The sequence below is a fragment of the Ceratosolen solmsi genome, unplaced genomic scaffold, assembly GCF_000503995.2.
Source record: "Ceratosolen solmsi marchali unplaced genomic scaffold, CerSol_1.0 scaffold11, whole genome shotgun sequence".
Lineage (NCBI taxonomy): Eukaryota > Metazoa > Arthropoda > Insecta > Hymenoptera > Agaonidae > Ceratosolen > Ceratosolen solmsi.
Genome location: NW_011948416.1, coordinates 9642788 through 9666944, shown reverse-complemented (window position 1 = coordinate 9666944; position 24157 = coordinate 9642788). Strand labels below are relative to the sequence as shown.

Genomic DNA, 24157 nt, shown 5'->3' with positions numbered 1-24157 from the left:
TCCACCATCACCTCTTCCTCCTCTTCCTCCTCCTCCTCCTCCTCCTCCGCCGCCTCCACCACCTTCACCCTTCAACCCTTCCATTCCTTCCATTCCTTCCATCCCTTCCATCCCATCCATCCCATCAATTAGCCTTTAAGTTTACGTTTAATTGCGATTATTTCCAAATCGCGTGCGTGCGGGCAACCGCCGAGTTTCGCACGGGTCTTACGGCGATTACCCATACGCGCGAGTCTCCTTTAAGCCGAAACACCGCATCGGTCAATTAATAATAAAGCTTAGCATGTTGTGAATGGGCTGCTTGTGATGGATTGTCGTGGATATCGTGATCTTGATAGAGCACGGCGAGGAGCCAGAGTGACTTTTCGGCTCTAATGCTGGAGGAGGCTATTTTTTTTTTTTTCCCTTCTTTTTTTTTTTCCTTCCGTCAATGCATACGCAAACGGTTGTCTTGTTTACATTTGTCACGACGCCAACGGCATCGCATCTACCGGTTCCTATACCCCCGTTAAAACAATATAATAACTTACGCCCTATGCACTCCAATTTCTTATTGAGTCGACTAATTTGTTTACAACAAAAATCATCGCTTACCCTCGCTTACGTCGCAGGATAAATACTATTGTCGTGGCACCGTATTGTTAAATATTCGTTTGGATGGATATGCGGGCTAATGTTGGTTTTAATAATTTTGTTACGTCTAATAGTCGATGAGCCCCCGAGGTAAGGAAGCAATAGTCAGTCTCGATTGATAGGACCTCGCAGCAGCTTTCTTTATCTACAGTGCTCAACTTTTCACATTGCCGTGCACGAAAGCGACGCGATATCTTAAGTGATCTCAAACTAATTTGCTTGTTTTATTTTCTTCGGCTTCGGCTTATATTTATTTATTCTGGCCTTTACCATTTTAAATGTACATACATATGTATACGCCAATGCATGCCTGTGCGCGCATTTACAGGAACACGTGTACGAATATATATGTATATCGATATATTTATTGTAATCAATTCCATATAAAATATATTTATTTGTGAAATGCATAATAGTATGATGCTATTATTATTTTTTTTTTTTTTCAATTTTTATTTTATTTTCGTTTAATCATTTATTGTTTTTTTTTTTTTTTTTTTTTTTTTTTTTTTTTTTTTTTTTTTAATTTTTTTTTTTTTTTTTTTTTTTTTTTTTTTTTTTTTTTTTTTTTTTTTTAAATTTATTGCATTAAAGTATTTTTAATTAAGGCGATAGTCGAAAATTAAAGAAGACAACCATTGTCTTCTGTATATTTTAATAAGAATATAAAATAATACTACTAAAATCATAAGTGTAACAGTAAATATGAATAATATTACCTGGAATTGTTTACAAAGAATATTAAACAAGCGATAGCCGCTATTTTATATCGGATATAATAATAATCGAACATTGTTTTTCCGTTACTTAATTATAATTGCTGAAATTATTAAAAATCATTGGCGATTGGGAGAATAAAGGTAACACATATAATTTAAAAAAATAAATCAATCGCTAAACTATATTAAAAAGGCCGAACGATTAAAAAGGAGTAAGTGAGTGGCAAAGTAATCGTTCTACTTACGTAGCATTTGATGAGGACGTTGCTCGGGCGATTAATCCTTAATTCAGGGAAATGTTTTGAAAGGAAATTGTTAATTCGAAAGAATTAATACAGGTAGAAAAAAATGCGCTTGCCCTTCCCCCATAAGACTCTTGGAGGTAATATATGAGGCCCAATGATCCGATTTTCTATATAAGTTTTCGCCGTTCATGAAGCAACGGTAAAAAACAAAAAGCCAAAAAAACCTGCCAAACATTAGATCCATATTATCATTTAATTTTAACTCCATATCGTCTGCTTTCAGAATGTTGCTAATCAGGAGAATGTGAAGAATGTGAAATCCATGGCAATAGTCTCGGGGCAAACGCGAAGAGCTGCCCTAGGTGAAATAGGTAATAGAGTTATCGTTAATAGGGCCAACGAATTGACAGGTAAAACTAGTCAAACGGCAAAGGACAAAGTTTTGCAGAAGAAGCCAGTATTATCGAAACAGACACAGGTGAAGGTTGATAAACTCGAGAAAGTCGTTCACAAAGTACAAGTGCAAATAATAAAACCAGTTGTGAAAGCTGAGATACAAGTTGATAATCGCCCATTGCCGGAGGCAAATAAAAATGAGACTGATAGTAATGCGAATAAGAAAGAAACCGAAACTTCGAACGAAGTGAAGAAAGAGGCGGATTCCTTTTCCTCGGATTTAATAACAATCGAGGACATTGACGAAGAGGATAGAAAAAACCCCATCCTCGTTTCTGTATATAGTAACGACATTTATGCGCATCTGCGAGACTTGGAGATGCAGTTTCCTGTGAAAAAAGGATACTTACAAGGGCAAGAGGTCACCCCTAAAATGAGGTGTGTACTTGTTGATTGGCTGATCGAAGTCCATGAACAATTTCATCTAATGCAAGAGACATTGTATATGACAATTGCCATTATTGATCGCTTTCTGCAGGTACTTTTACTTACTCCATTGGCTTTGGATTTACTTATGCGAGCACAATTATAATATAAACGTTAATATTACAGGACTTTAGATTAATCACTCGCAAAAGGCTACAATTAGTAGGTGTAACGGCTATGTTTATAGCCAGCAAATACGAAGAAATGTATTCTCCGGACATTAGTGACTTTGTGTACATTACAGATAATGCTTACACAAAATCAGAAATTTTGCAGATGGAAATGATTATAATAAAAACCCTTGAGTTTTCGTTTGGAAAACCATTGCCATTGCACTTTCTTCGGAGATACAGCAAAGCTGGAAAGGTAAATCGACTCCCCCCCCCCCACACACACACATCCTCCTCCACTAAAGATAACGAATCATTCATTGTTACAAATTACGTAGAGACAATGTGTAAATTATTTTATCATTTATTCAGGCTCTGCCAGTTCATCACACGCTGGCAAAATACTTCCTAGAACAATGCTTAGTACATTACGAAGTCTGTCACCATCCACCTAGCTTGATAGCAGCTGGTGCAATTTATCTTTCCTTCCTGTAAGTTTTTGTTTTTATTCCCTTATCGACTTAATTGACTAATAAATATTCTGCAGGGCAATCTCGTAAAGTATCTAAAAATTCTTATAGTTTATTATAATACTTTGAATAGATAATAATACAGAAATAATTCCTATGTTTTTTTATAAACTCCAAAAATTTCATTCCAATCTAATAGTCTAATACTCTTACTTTATATAAAATAGGCAATCGCTGTATCTATTTCCATTATATATTCTATTATATATATATACATATATGCATATATAACTTTCTTTCAAACTCTCTGTTCAAATTTATTTATACGTTTACTCATTTATACAAAATAAGGCATTTTGTAATGGAACAAAGCAGTTTGATGTAAAACTATGTAGATTAATATAAAGTATTAATAGTAATATTAAATAAAAAAATACCGTGAATGAAGAGGGAAAGTTGTGCTTTAAACTATCGAGAGCAATAATTAATTGAAATAAATATAATGAAATTTTGTATCGAGTAAGATGTTGTTAAAATATTTCAAAATTTTACTTCCCACCAAGTTATATCGCTTACACACTGCAATGGACGTTAAAAATTAAAATTGAATGATATTACAGTCTGCTGGGGAATGATAATCTCCAGGAAGGCGATGTTATTTGGACAAAAACTCTGGTGCACTACAGTACGTACAGGACGAAGGATGTATTGCCTGTGGTGCAGGAGATTTCTGCAATAATGGTAAATGCGGAGAAGAGCAAGTATCAAGCCGCGCGGAGGAAGTACACAAATTCCAAGCATATGAAAATTAGTCTGCGCCCGGAATTGAAGTCTCCGACTTTGGTCGCCTTGGTGAATCACAAGAATTAATGAATCTTTTTGTAATATAGTACAATGAAGTGTATACATAGTAGCGATGCATAAGGATCTATCGAGTGACTTTGTTAATGTCCTTTTGGCAGCATTACAAAAACAAAATCTTTTTTAACAGCTCCTCTTAATCCCATCGATACTCTTCTTTGTGCCAAAATTGTAGAGAAAGATCTATTATTCATGATTTTTTTTTTCCATATATAAAAAAGTGATTTTTTAAAAATCATCAAAATATCAAATTCGGGATTATCTTAAGGCAGCCATAAGTGCGTTTATTATTGTATTTTTAAAAGAATTTAAAAAGCCTTTCTATGCATTTTTGTTTTTTTTTTATTGTTAAACTATATTGCAGTTTAATGTTTTGATAAATAATATACATAAATAAGATGAATATCGATATATATATATATATTATAAATGCGATTCGGTGAAATTTCGGTAATCAAATTATCTTACGCGTATGGCTGTTTTGTTAATAAATTCATTCCATAGTGCATCAATATATTTTTAATCGCTATCTAAATGAGAAAATGACTATTGAACGTCACTTTTTTCTAATTGTCAAAATGCTTGATAAAACATTTTTACGTGATAATTTAATATTTGTATCCACTTTTACTATAAATTTAGTGATAATTTTATTTAGTATAGTCAGATATTTTTAATCAGAATACAATGGTAATTACGAAGATTTTTGTACGAAGGCACTACTAATAATTGCTTTTATCACAATACACATTTATTATTCACGCAATGTATGCATTAGGGAAAATATTTTGATAAAAATATTTGTTATGCGATTACACTAATTTTTTTAATGAAATATTTTTAAAGTGCATGTTCATTATACAAAACAAAAACATTAAAAAAAATTAATTTAATGTAGTTAGAAGACCGAAATGGTTTCAAACGAAACTTTTTGCGGAAGCAAAATATATTTTATTTTCGCAATACAATAAATTGTGATTCGAAAAATTGATCTTGACAAAATTCATTCTCACTTACAGTTTAGTTTTATATAAAAGCACTAATTTTGTATAGTTTGAACTTTCAATTAATTATATGAAAATGAATGAACGAACACGTTAAAGTGTGTGAAAACCGTCTAATAGTTTTGTGTAAAATATCTTATGTTGTAAATAAAAGCGTAAACGTTAAAGCTATTTTCTTTTACATTTTTTTTTTATTGTGGCAAAACTATTACTTTTAGTCCCTAAAATTTTACAAATACATCATCATTTAATGATAGTAATAATTACATTATAATATCGATAGTTTCATGTATATAAATTTTTCGTACAAAATATGATAAAAATTGAAGTTCTTAATATATATATATATATACACACACACACACACGCACATATATATATATATATTACATATATTATATATATATATTCTTTATATATATTCAATATTGGCCGCAAGTTGGCGTTCCTGCTGGATTACCGCAGATGAGCCGAAATGCCCGTCGAATGTACGAGTACAACACACGCAAGTATAAGGACCAGCCAATTCCATCGAGCTGGGCTGATGATGTTGAACCGCAACCCCGCGTTGGAATACCACGCAACCAGAGCCCCCGCGCGCAGCGCAGATCACAAAACTGGAAGACCAGGAAGGGGGTTAAGATCGGAGAGAAGAAGAGTGTGCCCGCAAGCGAGATCTCCGACCCCGCTGAGTACACTCCAAAGGTTTTCAAAGCCAAGAGTGAGAAGTTAATGGATGAACCTCTCTGGCAAGAAGGACCTGTTCAGGGCACTCATCCAGTCATTAGAATCTATGCCCAGAATATGGATATGTCAACCTTCCCTCTCCTGCTGGAAAGGGTATACCTTGATCTTGAAGCGGAAAACCCCAGGATCAGGAGAGAAATGCCGTTCTGCATGTTCCAGCACGCTTGTACTAGTGTGTTGAATATCGCTATGATTGACCATCTGAAGACCATCAACGCGGAAGACCGCTATTCAGATGAAGAATCACCGATGAATTTTATTCCGGATGATTTTCATTTACCTGCACCCATAACCGAATTTATTAAGAACATCGCTAACACTACTACTCCGCAATCTGTTTAGTAGTGTTAGCGATGTTCTTAATAAATTCGGCTATGGGTGCAGGTAAATGAAAATCATCCGGAATAAAATTCATCGGTGATTCTTCATCTGAATAGCGGTCTTCCGCGTTGATGGTCTTCAGATGGTCAATCATAGCGATATTCAACACACTAGTACAAGCGTGCTGGAACATGCAGAACGGCATTTCTCTCCTGATCCTGGGGTTTTCCGCTTCAAGATCAAGGTATACCCTTTCCAGCAGGAGAGGGAAGGTTGACATATCCATATTCTGGGCATAGATTCTAATGACTGGATGAGTGCCCTGAACAGGTCCTTCTTGCCAGAGAGGTTCATCCATTAACTTCTCACTCTTGGCTTTGAAAACCTTTGGAGTGTACTCAGCGGGGTCGGAGATCTCGCTTGCGGGCACACTCTTCTTCTCTCCGATCTTAACCCCCTTCCTGGTCTTCCAGTTTTGTGATCTGCGCTGCGCGCGGGGGCTCTGGTTGCGTGGTATTCCAACGCGGGGTTGCGGTTCAACATCATCAGCCCAGCTCGATGGAATTGGCTGGTCCTTATACTTGCGTGTGTTGTACTCGTACATTCGACGGGCATTTCGGCTCATCTGCGGTAATCCAGCAGGAACGCCAACTTGCGGCCAATATTGAATATATATAAAGAATATATATATATAATATATGTAATATATATATATATATGTGTGTGTGTGTGTGTGTATATATATATATATATATATATGTAAGTATGTATTAACAGAATGGCACAAGACATTTATTCCTAAGAAAGTGAAAATATGTCCAATTTCCAATCGCTTGGCTTTTCCACAGGTGCAAATAATAAATGGGGCTCTGAAAAAAAAAAAAAAAATTTCTTTTAAATATATAGGAAGAAAGAACGTCCTCTAAATTTTCAAGACAATATTTACCTGTCCACATTTGCTTCTCATCTCCAAGATCTTCGACAAAATTGGCCCTGAAATTGGTATTCTCGCGAATCGGCGGCCAAATTACATGTTTCTGTTTACTTATTTCAGCTAAAAATACATTCATTTCCTTCTGCAAGTCCTCGGCTAATTTATCGCTATTTATATACAATAGCACTTCGGCAACTGTTCGAACATCATCTAAAAATCAAAAAATAATTTCGGCCATGATTTAATAGCGTCCCGACTAATTGTTTAATGAATCTTTTCAATCTGTCGTCTCGAACGAAATATTTAACTTTCCAAATAACTGTTTACACTCGGAGCTCGTAATAAAGCTGACGGTCCTCTCGACCATTTCTTCTTATTAACAAAGAGCACCGCTTGAAGAACAAAAATCCCGACTCACTTACATTTACTTTAGATAATATTTACATTTCTCTCTTTTCATCACCCTTCGCCCATCCGCTTGCCCGCGGCCTAGTATCATCATCCACCTAACGCATCCCTGCAACTCGTATACCTAAATTAAATTAAATTCTCGGGTCTCCAGGAAATCCAAAGCCCTTAAACACATATTCTAGATGATATTGCGACGGTAAAATTATCGGTAATCCTGTACTTTTACTTTCTTTTTTCGTCAGCTCGGCTACAATAGCGAATATCGCCGGGAAGACGAGAATAGACTAACGGGGAAATTGCACTCACCCCTTTGTTCGTAGGCCTGGGTGACGAGCTGGTGGAGCGCGAGCACGAGGCCAAAGTCCTCGTATAGGCTGCCCTTCTTCGTACTAAACATCTTCCTCTCGTGTTTCCTGCGGTTCTTGCTCGAGCGATAGGTGCGATACGTCGATCTCGAGGCCCGCGAAGTCCTCGTGTCTATCGAATCGGCGATGCTCTCGGTACCGCAGCCCCCGGCCATAGCCTCGCCAGGTTCCCCGATCACGAGACTTCCGAGCTCCGCCAGGGTCTCGCGACGTTTCAACAGCTCCGGGCGCACCAACACCAAGCGGCTCGCGTGTTCCCCAAAGTTCTCCCTGCAGTGGCGTAAGTGCCCCAGGAGGAATTCAGCGTGATCGATGACCGAGGGTCTCACGCGTGACTCTGAGGACGACGGGATATGAGATTTGACGTGAGTCGTGAGAGTTAATACAGTTGTTCGTGAAGCAAAACTCGATCGCTTATCACCGTGGATATTGAGCACCCAGTTGTTTATTACGCGTCGGGTAACGGATTATGTATACGCCCTCTTCATCGAAAAAAAAAAAAATAAATAAATAAATAAAAATAATAATAAAAAATCTTTACTTTACTTTAATTGGTAATTATTTTAAAGCTCGTGATATTTGTTAGTGATTATTATTGTGTCACGGGGTGGTCAGAATGGACTAATTGATGCGCGTTAAATCGTTTATTAAAAAGAGTCGCAACGATCATTAAATTGAAATTCCTGTTGCCAAGTCCTTTATTATAACTTTGTTGGCGTGCTTTCATAAAATTCGTAATCATTATTGCGCTTATCCCTTAAAGAGGGTAGCGGACCGAAACTGGACTGGATAAAAGGGGCAGACAATGAAACATTTGGCTGAAAATATTGCTCAAACGCGTTGAAAATCAATTCTCGATCGAAGAGAGTGAAAAAGAGAGAGAGAGAGAGAGAGAGAGAGAGATTTATCGACCGTCCAAGCTAAACTAACTGTTTCGTCAAATTTTCCCAACGGCAAAATATTTATTAGACGTATAATCGTTGGATTACCTTAGCTCGGCACACAGACTCTACCATTATTAGAGTTTACGATTGACTGGAGTAAGTAAGACGATGATTTTCATAAGGTATCGCGCGCTATCCTATCATACTCCTAGACCTCTCGACCCGGGGTATTTACCTCATTTTGCCGTCATTACAGGTCTCGACTAGTCTTACGTTATTTATGATTGTACCTTTGTACGTGCGTAGGTTCGCTCACGCAAGTCCATACTCGATTGGCTCCTACAATCAAATCTACCTGCGAGAATGAGAAAAATTCCGCAGTTCAAGTCCCGTTATTGCCAGGGCCCTTTATTATTAAAAGATTTGGTGCGCGATTGTAACGCAACATATTCAATTGCCGTACCACAAAAATCCTACCTAAGAATACCTGAACAAAAATGGTTTTACGTTTATACTAAATATATACGTTTTGCGCGCGCGCGCGCGCGCGTGTAGCGTACGTAAATATTGTATAATTAATATATAGCCGATGTAATCATGGATTAGGCCACGCGGACTCGAATGTCTTCTTCCTTCGCTAGACGAGCGATATTTGCTAAAGTAGTCCGTCCACGATCAATGGCCGTACGTCGAATGATAGTAGCGGTCATAATGGCCATGAAAATTTTACGTAACGATAGAGGCTGTTAAATTTGACGCGAGGTAAGGTTGGGGGAGGTGGGTAACGGCGTTACCGATCAAATCCAGTCGATCGTTGCAGCAAACCTCGTTCCACGCCCGAAGCCATTCCTTGCCCATGCATAGCATCGCCACCGCCTCTTCAAATTTATTTAAGTACTTGGACAGAATTATCGCGGCGTCGTTGTACTTATTGTCTCTCTGCAGTCGTTCCACCGATTCTACATACAAGTCCTTCAATTCAGCCGCACTAGAACAATGTTTTCACAATGTTTTCAACAATGTTTTAAACAAGTCGGCATTAAGCATAATTAGGTCCAATCTCGTAATAAGCACGAATAGTTTATTATAATAGTAGGTGTGACTTTACGAATATCGGAGGTAAGTAAGAAAGCGCGAAGAAAAGCGCCATAATCACCTTAATTTCAGCTTGAACGCGGTGGCGATGGCGTCCTGCCAGCTATTGGCCTTTTTAAAAGCAACGAGAGCCTTAGTAAACTCGTTGGCCTTGCTGTAGAGGATCCCGGCCTCTCTGTGCTTGCCCTTCCCGTCCAACACCTCGGCGTAGATAGTGGCGATATCCGCGTACTCGGGTGTCGATCTCGTCTCGGCGAAGAGCTTGAGACCTTGGGCGTACAGTCCGTGCTCGCGTATGAGCTTCCTGCACTCGTCGAACCTCTCTGGCAGCTTGGCGATGTTCGTAAGCGCCGACTCGTAGCGCTTCAGGTGCACGTCGATCTTGTACTTCATGTAATTGGGCTCGAGCATCTTGAAGCTGTTCAGAAAGTTCACGTTCTCCTGGGAGAGGGTGTGGGTCGCCTCGGCGACGAACATCGCGAGCTTGAGATCGTAGGTGCCCAGAGCTATGTCGAAGAGGTTCCTTTTCTTTACCAGAAAAGTCAAACGACGCAATTTCTCCTCGGCGCTACTCGACATCGCGCATTCGCTCAGTCGCTGTAGCTTAATTATTGCTTCCTCGATACCCTTCACGCTCTCCTTCTTCACCAGACTTACAATAATTGGCTGCGCTCAACAAAAAAAAGAAGTCCCATTGTACTTTAGCTCGTCTTTTATCCCTGTAATTGTCGCGAAGCTCAACGCGCGCGAAGGCATTGCGTTTGCTATGGATTAATTAACCTTTAGGCTCGTTTAACCGTCGCTCTTAAAAATATCATCGAAATTATGATTGATGATGATGATGATGATGATGATGATGATGATGATGATGATGATGATGATGATGATAACGAGGTAAAGATTTTCACGTGCATTGGTTACTTATGGAATTAATTGTTTCGATAGTGTTGGTGATTGAAAGAAAAGGAAGGGATGAACGAACGAAGTTTGCGGTTTCTACGATTGGACCAAGAGGACAAACTATTAAACTATAAAACAGCAACACGAGGTTGCTTTTTCTAAAAAATTGTTAACGATCGGATTAATTTATGATGACACGAATAACAACAGACATCTTACCTCGATCAATTTGTCGTGATTTTTCTCCATAGCCGCTCTTAAGATTTCGCATGTCAATTCGACTTTACTCGAACTCGCTGCTTTCGTCGTCGTGCGATCAACGTAATTGCTCTTGTAGATGGTGCGCGTAACATCATCGTCGTTCAGATCCGTTAAGAATATCGTTAAATTGCGCGCGTCCAAATCATCAGCGAATTTCTTAATGTTGTGAAGGAAGGATTGCGGATTGTGATCGTAAAACAGATTGTAATCAATTTGCTGCTTGCGCATGATCTCCAAGGCTTGTTTATAATTCTGTTGATCCAAAAGTGGCTTGATTATGGAGATTGTAAGAGTGCGGTGCTGAATGATTTCCAAATTGCCTCTGGGCATTTGTAAAATCATTCTATCGCCTTTTGCTATGACCGCTATTATGACGGAGCCGCGTTCCACTCGTCTTATATTTAGTTCTGAGGGAAAAATAAAGTGGAGTGAGATGGGGGTCGCGACGATGCATCGTGGATGAAACAATCGTTCGTATGAGAAATAAGTGCAAGCTCTTGGATATTAGAGTTTCGTCATGACAACGTGCAAGGCGTGCAAATTTATCATTTCTATCATTAATTGAATAATTCATTAAGTCATTAAGAGGAAGTATCAGATAATTGTATATTAAAATTTTTTCCCATCCACTTATGAACGTTATTCCATCGTTGTAACATAAATAAGCATACACGGACCATGCGATATACATTCGAAATTTTCAATATCAAACTCCATAACAATTCACATCTGCGTTCACTTATTCTTCAATTACATCATTATTGCAATTATAAAATTACCAAACCTTGTACATTGGATTTCTGTTCCCATGGCTGAACGGTCAAGTCTTTTGTCATCAATTGATCGAGGCCATTCAATGACAAATCAAAGTGAATTAACGTGTGCTGCTGTGTAGTGATAAACAATGCCTCGGAGTGCAGATAAAATGACGTAACATTATTGGTTATTTGATTTCCATCTACGTACAGTATGTGATTCCGTGTCAATGCGATAATCACCTCCTTCCCACCGAAATTCGCACATTCAACTTTTGCCACAACGTGCGAGGCTTTCTTACTTATCGTTAACTCGGATTTTTCCACCCCGTCGCGGTCGTTGTAACGATAAACTTTGTTGTCGACAATTACATAAGCTGTTTTTGAATCCGAAGACGCAACGATGTGTTGTATCTTACCAGGCATTTCCTGTATGCGTCTGTATGAACATGCATCGTATTAGTTTGCGTATAACAATACAAAACATTTATAAACAATAATAACAACGACAACAACTTCAACACAATTATTATTTTGTAATTGTAGGCTTAAAATATTTATATAAAAAACGATTAATGATCGTAATTCTGAAAGTTATGTATTTGATTCGAAAGGTCCTAGATCTGTATGATTTATAATTTATAATTATCGATTATTATGGAAATGTATCGCCTGTTTAATCATTCGCTGCAATAGCATCTATTATTGATAATTTGTAATTAATCACAATCTCATTGAAAAACTCACCTTGACTCTAATTCTATTACATCTAAATCATTGAAATCCAACAGAGGTAACTCGTACAAAGTACTCTTTGTACCTAACGTTATTGAAAATAAGACAACATTTTTTTTATACCAAAATAAATGCTGCATTAAACTGAACGAATACCGATATCCATTTTTTATCGATAATGAGAAATTATATGTTTTGTAAGTAGGTTCCTCGCCATCTGATAACATCTCATTCTGAAATGACAGTTATTTGTTAAAATATTACTTTGATACAATTTTATACTTTTTATTGTAAAATATTATCTTACGTTTTTACAAACTATGATTTTATTATTAGACAAAAACACCAAAAAGTCATTTGGATCTTCTTCGTTATTCCAGCCATTTGGAGAGAACAACACTGCATTGACTGGTACTTTAAATTGGTACTTTCTTTGGCACATTGGAGGTGGATACATGGACTCCTTAAATTTCGTTTTATTAACATTGTTACCATCGATCACACAGACCGTAGCTTTGTCAGATTCGGTTTTGCCGCAGCTTTGCGAAATAGCCCAATAAAATCTATAAGCGGTGCTACTTTTCAGCGACAATATTAACAAATCCTTGTCGATTTGGGAATGCCAAGCAACGTACAATATAGGATATTTCTCTGGATACTTAATAGTCTGTTTTAGATACCAGTGATAATTACTTTGCGACCATAATTGAAGAATATTCAATTTAGTAATTAAGTCCTTGTACCAAATTCCTAGAATATCAGAGTCCCTTGACCAAATTAAATCTAGAATCTACGAATATAATGAACAAATTTCTCTCATCTTTATCTTAGGAAAAACAAAATTTTAATTTTAATATACTTGCTTGGACAGTTTGCGAGTCGAAGGGAAGAGCGAATTCTCTGTGCAAAAGACCATTTTTATTGAAAAGTGCAACCGTACGCTTGTTGGGTAATATCCTTGTCGCGGCAATTACATTGTCAGCGGTTTTCCATGACAAAGTTCCTTCGAGACCATCTACCAATTCGCTGGTATACTGTAAAATTCCTTTCCTATCAAATACCTTAAATCTTCTTGCATTAATTTTGGGATCGACAAAACTGACCGCAAATAACGTACTCGCTGTATTCCACGTTATTTTAGGTACGCCTTTATCCGCATTGCTTTTTCTGAACTCGTCTGGCGTCTCTTTAGCTGCCGCTTTACCCATGGAACCATGAAACTGCGTCTCTTTTTTGCCCCAACCGACTGTTATAAATTCTTTTGCTCCAAATTCCGTACATAGTAAACTTGCCTAGAATCACAAAATAAAAATTATCGATGGTCATAAACGCGAGCGAGCGCGCAAACACACATATAATCAACCAATCTTACGCTATTGACACAATCAAAAAATCTACATGTTATAACGGTAACCACGAGGTCTTTTGAAACAAAAACTATAACTTCGTTATCGGGACTTATCTTCATGCATTGTAATCCAGTAGGAAATTCCGCCACTTCGACAGCTTCGAACAATGTCTCGTCAAATTCTTTCAATTCATACACGAACCCTGAATCGTATCCAACATATATATCCCCATTGTTGCTACAATACTCTACTCCAATAGTATTTATACGGTCAAATTTAAGAGCTATTTTCTTAGTGGAATAGATTTCTTTGGCAACGTCCATTATATGAATTACATTTGCATGACACTCGACTAAATAAAATATATTTTTATTAAAGTCATGACAGCAATGATATTGTGAACGCGGAAGAAGTACATGATCGTCGAACACAGTTGTGCTTTGAGTTTCTACAATTAAATTCCTCATAATTGTTATACAACGTTAAAAAGAGAATTATCACTAAAAATTGGCAATATTTTTATTCAGTATTTGTGTAGACAGCTGAAAATGAATAAAGACAAATAATCATTTACAACACTTTGTTAACGCCGAATATCAATAAGCATACACTCACCCTTAATACATTTTAAATAAATAAAACAATATCTAGTCCACGTATAAAATTTATAAACTATACATTTAAATCGTTGCCATCTTCAAAAAATTACGGGCCATTAACGGAATTATTGGTTAGAGACTTTATGCACCGACCATGTGTTCGAAATTTCAACGATTGCGGGTTTGACTTGGCATTACATGAAACATTGATTGGATCGTATCATTTACGCGCTACTTCCAATGGGAATACGAAGGATGCGTGCGAGTGTGAGTGCGCGTGTGCGTGTGGGTGCGCGCGCGCGCGTGTGCTGTACACGTAGGGAGAAAAAGAAATGTATTGAAATTCGGTATGTTTGGCGCGATCTAATGACATTTATATGCAAAACAGTCGTCTCTATTTATCCATCTTGTGAATGTTTTTGTCAGAAATGTCGAGCATTCGAATTCGACATGAAGTACTTACTATCGGATGCTCATGAGCCAACGGCAGCGAATCATTTTAAGGATAATTGAGAATTTAGCGATTTAATGTGACTGTTACAGCTTTAAAAAACTTTAGTGACAATTTTCATTTTTTTCTTTTTCTTTTGATTCTTAAATAAGGATAAATTATTTCATTGAACAAAGTTTAAATGGCCATCGGATATTGATAAAAATTACAAGTTCAATGAAACACTCGCACCGGCATTTTCCTTACCTTCTATTAAAAACTAATTTCACCAACGATTTAATGTCATTTTTTAATTCATTCGATTTTTCATAATTTACATTTCCTTTCGTTTGTCTATTAATACGGAAATGGCCATTGTTACGAGAGTCGCGTATTTTGCGAAGATTAAAAGTTAGTGTTTTGCAAGAGAAGGGAGTTAAGAAAATTCCTAATCCCGCTGCTCTCTTTACGCATTCTATGACGAGTTTGTGATTTTTGCTCGGGACATTGTTTGTAAATAAATTAATAATCGGCGAGCTTTACAAAAGGAACGATTTCGCAAGTGATGAGTATTTCGTTCGCCTCGACGTTCTGACATTACGTTACAACATTACAATAATAGGACTTTGAGCAAATTCATAAATAAGAAGAAGAAAAAAAAATCTAACGCACAGTGAGACCTGGACGTACTTTATCGAAAGCACGAGGAATAAAAAAAAAAAAAAAAAACAACTTTTTATCCATTTTTTCTATAATCATCATCGTCTTCCTATTTATCCAGCGTCTATGCGTACATTATATTAATAGAAAAAATATATATATGAATAAACTATATATTACTGAGAGAAAAAAAGAAGATTTTATTCTAATTACACGTAATCGTATAGCTATATATAGACACATGATAAATTAATATTGAAAGTTGTTATGCTATAGCAAAATATTGAGTTATAAGATGCATTTTGAAATGTATTCAATGATGAAATTTATTTAGAATTAGCTTGGAATTAAAAATTCATACATAAATTATTTGTATATTAACGATCAGTGTTTCTCAATAGAATATATTTAATAGAGCTTTTAAGCTCTTGCATGTCCTGTACATGCAGTTTTCAATTTTTAGTGGTAATATTGAAAATGATAGCGATTTCGCATCATAATCAAAGAAATTCAACATCTTGAGTCTACATAAATAGGCAATGAGTCTATTTAATTTTAATTTTTCGATATACATAATTGCAAAATCAGGGAAATGGGCAGTGATTTTTATTATAAATATTCGCACGCGCACGTGACATATTTTACATATTTATATTTTATTTGCATTTGTATAAAAATATATTAAATATTTGTCAATGATAAAGAAAAATATGGAAAGATATATATATATATATATATATATATGATATAAGGTAATAAAGGAAAATCTATTTCTTTTGGATAAATAGGAATACATGGTTTTTCAAAAATGATTCCATAAAGTTTTGACACTTTAAAGAATATGTAGTAAATAAAAAAAAAATTAATATTTATTAGAATAAATATATATATATATATATGTTTTGATATTTGTAGAAATATAAATAAAGTTGATCTTTTAAAAAAGATGCACGTACATACAAATGACACACTATAATAATTAACTTTTAACGGTAGAAAAATATTCATGAATGTAAAATATATATACATATGCATATATATATATATATATATATTTAATAAAATTCCATTGATTGAAAATTAAATAAATTAAAGTAATGATAAAAGCGGGCAAAATCTAAAACTTATGCTATACTTTATATAATTAAAGTATATTTAGTTTCAATTATAACTGTATTTTTATTTAAAACTATGGTACATTTAATTTCATATATAAAAGTAATAGCGTTAAAACTTTTAATATCAGAGTATTATAGTATTATAATTCTCGAAAGACTAATTAACAAAATTTGTAAGCAATTTTTATATATAACTAAATTAAATTTAAACTCTCTATCCTGATTAACAATTCCATTTCATTAATTAATCGCATTATTTAATTTGTTTGTTGTTTTATGAACTTCGTTGAATATGACGTCACAATACAAGTTTGTTATTTTCTTAAATTTTAAGAGGTTATGTGCGATACCGAAATGTGATATCAGTGTTAAATTTTTTTTTTAAAGAATTAAATAAAAGTGAGTGTTTTAAAGTTCAATATAAGCCTCCATCGATAATGTAATTTAATGTTCGTTCTATTTAGCTCTTGTAAGACGATCTGGATTTTTTCAAATATTTTAATTGTCGGAAATATATTATAATATTTTGAAAATAACTTGTTATTAATTGGCATTAACAATTAGATTAAAGTACCGTTAGATACAATTTTAAATCGCATTGTGAAGATAGAATAGTCATTACATACAGAATAGCAAATCATTCTATACATAAAAATATAAAGTATAATATTTTTATATTCGTACATAATGGTAAATCGTCTGTTTTTAATTACTCACACGAATAAACGAAGGCATTTAATTACGGATATTTTTCACATTAATGTACTGGATCTTAATTTTAGGGATTTATTTATATTTATATTTATATTTATATTTATATAAAATATAATGAAATATTTACAAAATGATGAAATGATAAATTAAAATGTATTTTAATAGACAAGTAATAATATAAGGATGTATCATTGATATTTACATTAAAATTCACACAATAATTCTGCTACTTATTCTAGAAAAGATTTTAAAAAATGGACAACGATATGCTAGTCGACGTCGATTCGAATATCGATGCAACCACCACCGACTTTATATTTTCAACACCAAATATCATTCCTAGTCCAGAAAAATCAATTGGTATCGAGAATTTCTCCGACAATATATTTGGAAGTAGATCGATGCATTTTGCCGAATCGTCGAGCTTTTTCACATTTGCAAAGCCTGCAGCTATTGAAAGTGAGAACGAAGCCAGTTGGGCCAATAAAAGAAATCTAGTTAAGAACAAACCTTCCATTTTATGTAATGATATAAAGAAAACCACATCATACGGCCAATTGGAAAAGAACTTGAAGAAAAAACAAGAAGGGAGATTAGAATTTTCTAAGTCCATTACTTGTTCGGACGTTCCAGACTCTCTCCTTGTAAAATCAGTAGCTAAAGGATACTTTGAACAATTTGGAGAGATTCTCAAAATAACCGTTCGACCAAGACGTAAGATGATTACAGTGTATTATACTACCAAAGATGCGGCAGCCCTGGCATTGAATAAGTCAGGCTTCTATCGTGATCACAAATTCAAAACAGAATGGACAACTTCTGACATGTTATTGAAACCGAAACAGAAGGACTTGGCAAAAGGAAAAATTATGAGCATTTTAAATATGGATGATGATGTGAAAGAGGAGCTGGAAGCTCTTCGAGGCTTGGAATACAACTTGCCGGATCCTCATAATTTGAGAGCCTTGACCATAGCTGCGAAGGCCAAAGTTAAAAAGGCAAAAGTTGTCGCCAATAAGGAAACACATAAACACATTGTACCGCGACTTGCCAAACCGTCGATGAGAGCGAGCAAACCCATAGTTTCATCCGAGAAGTTGCAGTCTAAGATAGATGTACCAACGATAGATCCAAAAAGAAAAACAATATCCAGCGCATCGATCGAGGAATTGCAAAATCAAATTCGCCAAGCAGCCACTACGTCGGAAGAAAAATACAAGGTCAAATATCTATAATAACAATTTATATTATATTTTATAAGGGAGCCATTTCTCATGCATTCTTATCGTATTATCTAATTTTATTTTACTCCCTCCTCTCCATCATTAATGACCACCTTCACCGCTTAATCTGTCTTATTTTTACAATTCAGGCGTCAATCATATTCGTCTACTGATTAAAACAATCTTTATATTAAAGATACTCGATGCTCGTGATCGACTGATGAGGTTGAAGCACGAGAAGCAAAAGAACTTGGCCACCGCCAAGATCACGAAAGGCACTTGTCAGGACATGTGCCCCGAGAAGGAAAGGTATATGCGCGAATTTCAGCGGCAAATATCGTCGTTCGAGCAACTGGAGGACAGTGACTACAAGATCAACGACTCGACTGCAGTTAAACAGTATTCTCGTTCGTCCGCCGACCAGGAGGAGCCAATGTCACACGATTTGAGACCAGTCAAGTCCTTAAAAATGACGATGAATTATCTGTTGCACGAGATTGCGGATTTGGGGGAAAACAACGAGACGAATTTAGCGGAATGGTATCACTTTCTTTGGGATCGAATGAGGAGCTAGCCCAGCAGTAATTGTGCTGCACAGAGACTGTCGAATTGGTCGAGCAGTGCGCGAGATTTCACATATTAACGTCCGAGCGGCTGTGCGCCGAAGAACTTTCGGTATTCGATCCTAAAATCAATAGCGAGAACCTCACAAAATGCCTACAGACGTTGAAATACATGTACTACGATTTGCGAGAGAACGGCATCGCCTGCGTAAACGAGCCTGAATTTCGTGCCTACATTATATTACTGAATTTGAACAACGGCACTTTTATCTCGGAGCTGAGCACCTTGTCGCCCTCCATCCAACATTCCCAAGAAGTCAAATTTGCCCTTAGTATTTATTCAGCCCTTGCCATGGACAATTACTCCAGGTTCTTCAAGCTCGTGCGAAAGACCACCTACTTGAATGCGTGCATCCTATTGCGTTATTTTAATCAGGTACTCTCTCTCTCTCTCTCTCTCTCTCTCTCTCTCTCTCTCTCTCTCTATATATATATATATATATATATGTTCTTTCATTTAGCTATTGTTAATAGGTACGGTGAAACATTTTAATCGTCTACGTTCTTTAAACAATATGATAAAGCTTTTCTTTTAATCAAACTATTGGAAATAATATATTAGCCCCGGGTATTGGCAAGCTTGGCTACCTGCCATATTAAACTTAATATCAATTAATCGTTTTCGTGGCCATAAAATATCGTTTATTCGAACGTATTGACGCAGTGTTAATGATTTTTACATTTTTACATAACGAAAAATTTCCTTTATGCTTATCCTTGAATTGCATAGGTGCGAATAAAAGCGCTGTCGGTGATGGTAAAAGCCTATTGTCGGACATCCGGAACAACGGAATATCCGCTTTACGAGCTTATCGACATCCTCGGCTTCGAGGACGAGGACGAGATATTCGACTTTTGCTCGCGAACGGGCCTCAAGTGCGACAGAGAGAGCTTGTACATAAAGCTCAACAAGGAGAACTTCCGGGCGCCGGACTGCATCATCGAGCAAGGCCGAGCTTACACCCTCGTGCTCTCCAAGAGACTGATGGTGAATCAATCGGTCGGACAGTGTATCGCCGGGGGCACTCGACCCGACAAATCTTACGAGCATCACAAACCTCACAGTAGCTTCGACTCTCAAGGGTATCTCCTGCCCTCGTCCATAAATGCCCAGGATCAGAATCTCGTCGAACCTTGCTTCGCTGTGGACAGCGACGTGCAGTTCGTCGACGAGCAGAGGGGGTCGAAGATCGGAACTAAGATTGACAATGATGTCGAGGATAGAGGCTCCACGAGCCTCGGCTTCAGGTATGACTTCTCCATCCCTTACCAACAACAATTTGCTACGACAACAAGTTTTTCAATGATTTTTCTTTTTTTTTATTCTTTCCTCTCTACAATCCTGTCCCGCGCGCGATTATCCTTCCCAGCTTTGCCCTACGAATGTTTGTGAGTGACCGATCGAAGCGCCAAGCAAGCTACGCGATTCTCTTTTTATCACAAACTAACGATCTCATTGTCATTGCATTGTCATTGTAGGCCAATGAACGCTGATTACCCGACGAAATCAAGGTCAGAGTCCAGTGCAGTCACGATGGGAGTGAAAAGAATCACGTCGAGTGCCGGCGACGACACTTGCCCGTTGAAAAGCTCCGAGTCAAAGTTCTTCGCCTCCGTGCCGAGTGCGCCCTCCTCCGTATTCACGACGCAGCCGTCAACGATTTTTTCCGTCCCATCGATGAAATCGCATGGCTTCGCCATGAATTCGCCCTTCGGCATGACGGCGGCGAACAAAAGTATTTTTGCGGGCAGCGGCCGCGCCAATTTTTTTACTCAGCCCTCGGTGGCGTCGTCCACGAGTTTCAATGATGCCAATAACAAAATCTTCAGGTACAAAGAACGCGTGCACGCTCGTGCGCGTTCACTAGCTCGATCTTACCTTACATTAATTAATTGGATGGGAAAAGTCAGGCTTGACGATTGTCAAGGAGGAGCGACCTCCAAACCTCATCAACAAATGCATTGTCATTAATAGCTTTTGAACAATTGTATAGTATATTCGAGTAATTACCTCTTACACGATTACATTTCGTCCAATGTAGTATTGTAAAATGTCGAAAATCGCGTGAGGGAAAAACGAAAAAACGAAGGGATTATAATCACGTCTCGTAATAATAACAAAATTAAAAATATCGATCAAAGCCCACTGAAGATAGGCATTTCACTCTCATAGCGTGAGATATAAACCACCCGACTCCCGAGGAGGAGATATGGTGGTGGTGGGAGGAGGGGAGGGAAGGAATTGTAGGTCATTGTAGGTAATTATTTTCACGGAATTAAACGTAAAGGTTAAAATTTATGTCGGCCTTTGGCGTTGATACAATATACAATCGTCGGTACTCAAGCTCGCCTCTGCCTGTCCACAGCAACGTCGACGGCGACGGCGATGGCGATGGCGACGTCAAAAGTGCCCGAGGTGGTGGTAGTAGCAGCAGCGTCGTCGTCGTAATCGACGGCAAACAGACTCCATCGAAGCGCCGTCTCGAGGAGCTGGAATCGGCCGTGGGGAAGAAGAGCCTGCAGGAGAAGGCCGAGTCGAGCAAGCGAGTCGATAAGCTCGAGGAGGTGGAGGAGCGTGCAAAACTCGAGCACGAGAAGCTCTACCGCCTCGAGCGATTGAACCAGTGCTCGACCGATCATTACGAGCGACTGGAGTTGGAGGTAACGAGCGAGCTGTGCTCGGAGGTGGCGCGGGCCGAGCTGGAGCGCACTCGGCTATTCGAGGCCCTCGCGGAGAGAATATGGGAGGGTCTGGTTAACGAGCTCTGCGAGGCCGTCCTCGACGAGCAGCTCTTCGTCCAGGACATGCTGATCGAGGTGGGCCGCAGGACCCGCGATCGGCTACTGCTCAAGTACAGCCGCTCCTGGAAGGAGTGGGCCGCGAAGCGGCGGGCCCAGCGGCGCGAGGCGCTCGACAATACGCCGGTCTGGCTGCAGCCTGAGAGCCTCGAGGACCGCGCGAAGAAGTTTTATCAGCCCCAGCAGCTTGCGGCGATCGTTCACGCGAGAGAGTCCAGGAGGCGGAGGGTCGAGCCGGCAGCCGCGACCCCGTCTACGAGACGCACGCCCATCGAGTACGTGGTGAGCGTCGGCCTCAATGAGAACGCCAAGTCCCTGAAGATCGAGCCCAGTCAGCACGCGTTCTGGAAGATGGTCATCTCGTGGCCGATCCTTGAGAACAGACTCACCATCTGGCGGCACAAGAAGCTCGTCAACAGGTCGGTGTACGGGTCCTCGGCAGGGACGATCGTGACACGCTCGTACGGTGCGCGTACGTAGGTAGTCGCGGACGACTCATCGGTGGCTAATTCAAGCTTCGCTCGTTGTGCGGTAGGTACCTGAGCCCGGCGGACAGCAGCCTCGAGCCGATCTTCATACGGCACAAGTCCAACAACCGGGAGCGGCTGGACATCTGTATCCGACACTTCGAGGGCCTCGTCTGCGAGAACTGTCTCACGGGCATGGACGGGCTGCTGCTGGTGGTGGCTGCCGACGAAGAGCCGCGCAACATCGAGCGCCGGCTTACCAAGGCCGTGCTATCCCGGGAGAAGCTGATGCCGATACCCCTGGTGATGGTCGTGTTCGGGGACACGGAACACGATCCGGGTGAGCTTGAGCTCGCTGGGACCGCGGCGCGGCTCCTCGAGTCCGGCCACCTCTCCCGGTATACGGTGCTGCGCGAGCGCAGCGTCGAGGAGGACGTCGTACTGAGGGTCGTGCAGAGCGCCACCCTCTGGCTGGCGATCAACAGGTCGGCCCAGGTGCCCCTCGAAATGGACTACCTTAAGAGGCTCTTCGACGACTGCTTCACCGAGGACTTGTGGATAAGGTAGGACGTGCGATACGATCGGATTGACTCGGGCTGAGCTAATGCTACCGGCTTCCGCCAGCCGCTCACGCGAGTGGATGAGCGGCGTCATGGCATTATGCACAAAGTTGAATTGTCCCTTGCGACTTTCGAGAACTACGTAGTCCTCCTCCCACCTCCGCCCACTCTACCATCCCACCCACATACATATTCCACAACCATCTAATCCTTCTTACGCCACGAATTTCTCGTCTGACTTTGGACTCTGCCATTGATTTTCAGAATTCACGGCCATCTGTCGCATAATCCGCAATTCGCGAAACCCTGGAACGATCCCAATTTCATCATCGGCCTGCACAACGAGGGCGTTAATCACATTATGGACATAATCATGGATCCGGAATCCATGATGTATACGGATTTCGCCCCGGAGCTGAAGATCTATCTAGACAATAAGACATCGTATCCCTGTACTTATGAATACTTCGACAACGTGTGGAAACATCCGGAATACAGGGCCGAGCTCGAGCGCATTATCAGCAGCTTTATTTTTCCTCCGTGGAAGTGAGTCGCTCGTATAGCGCGTCATTCCTAGATCTCGGCACATTATAGAGACAAATGAGCGAATGATAATGGTTAACGATCATACTATTATTAAATTGTTATTACGAGATTAAGTTTTTTCGATGCTTACAGAGAGAGAGAGAGAGAGAGAGAGAGAGAGAGAGAGAGAGAGAGAGTTTATACTTTCGTGCCAAATGTTTAATCAATCAAATTTATTAAGGCTCACCCAACAGTTCGTTACATTGGATTACGCATACAAGAATATTGTAATAAATGATATCTAGAGTGAGTTGAATTGGCGATGAAATTCAATCGTTCGTATAGATCTTACCATAAATACTTGACAATATTACATCAAATTGTCTCGAGATATCCGAAATTATTTCTGCACACTTTGAACAGACAATATTATTTTATCGATAAGGCTTCGACTAGAGCATTACAGCCATTACAGATAGCCATTATTATGAAATTGGTAAATGTTTACAATTATTATGTTAAAACGTCAAAGGCTCGTCATATCCACGCGTGCACTCGTGAAATCCAAAAAAAGAATTTTTGAATAAATCGCCTGCGTTGTTCAGACAGTCGAGTTTGCGCGCGACGTGAACTCATGGACCGTCGGCGAATCGTTATGAAAATTCACATTCCTCGGAGTTACGTAATGATCGAGTAACAACGAGCCGGATTATCTTTCAGGGATTCGTGGCCAGTTGAGGACATGGTGAGCCTACACG

General features: G+C 38.7%; 3 protein-coding genes across 3 annotated transcripts in view; 2 read left to right on the top strand and 1 right to left on the bottom strand.

Moving 5' to 3' along the window:
• The window catches only part of LOC105359300 (G2/mitotic-specific cyclin-B), a 4948-nt gene extending 696 nt beyond the window's left edge, over positions 1-4252 (top strand). The window contains exons 2-5 of the mRNA XM_011495858.1: positions 1881-2531; positions 2606-2845; positions 2962-3080; positions 3680-4252. Coding sequence (XP_011494160.1) covers positions 1881-2531; positions 2606-2845; positions 2962-3080; positions 3680-3929 — 1260 coding nt within the window. The 3' untranslated portion in view covers positions 3930-4252. The remainder of the gene's footprint in view (positions 1-1880; positions 2532-2605; positions 2846-2961; positions 3081-3679) is intronic.
• Positions 4253-5993: 1741 nt separating this feature from the next.
• On the bottom strand, positions 5994-14208 carry Elp1 (elongator complex protein 1). The gene is given in 11 exon segments (XM_011496119.1): positions 5994-6617; positions 6910-7136; positions 7644-8039; positions 9381-9574; positions 9743-10347; positions 10801-11249; positions 11627-12036; positions 12345-12549; positions 12615-13122; positions 13196-13624; positions 13705-14208. Coding segments are annotated over 11 exon segments (4491 nt in total). The 5' UTR covers positions 14149-14208.
• A 3248-nt stretch (positions 14209-17456) lies between these two features.
• LOC105359504 (uncharacterized) overlaps positions 17457-24157 on the top strand; it is a 7722-nt gene continuing 1021 nt past the window's right edge. Inside the window, 9 exon segments of the mRNA XM_011496117.1 lie at positions 17457-18422; positions 18622-18994; positions 18997-19424; positions 19779-20296; positions 20528-20878; positions 21415-22266; positions 22383-22877; positions 23139-23420; positions 24120-24156. Coding sequence (XP_011494419.1) covers positions 17457-18422; positions 18622-18994; positions 18997-19424; positions 19779-20296; positions 20528-20878; positions 21415-22266; positions 22383-22877; positions 23139-23420; positions 24120-24156 — 4302 coding nt within the window.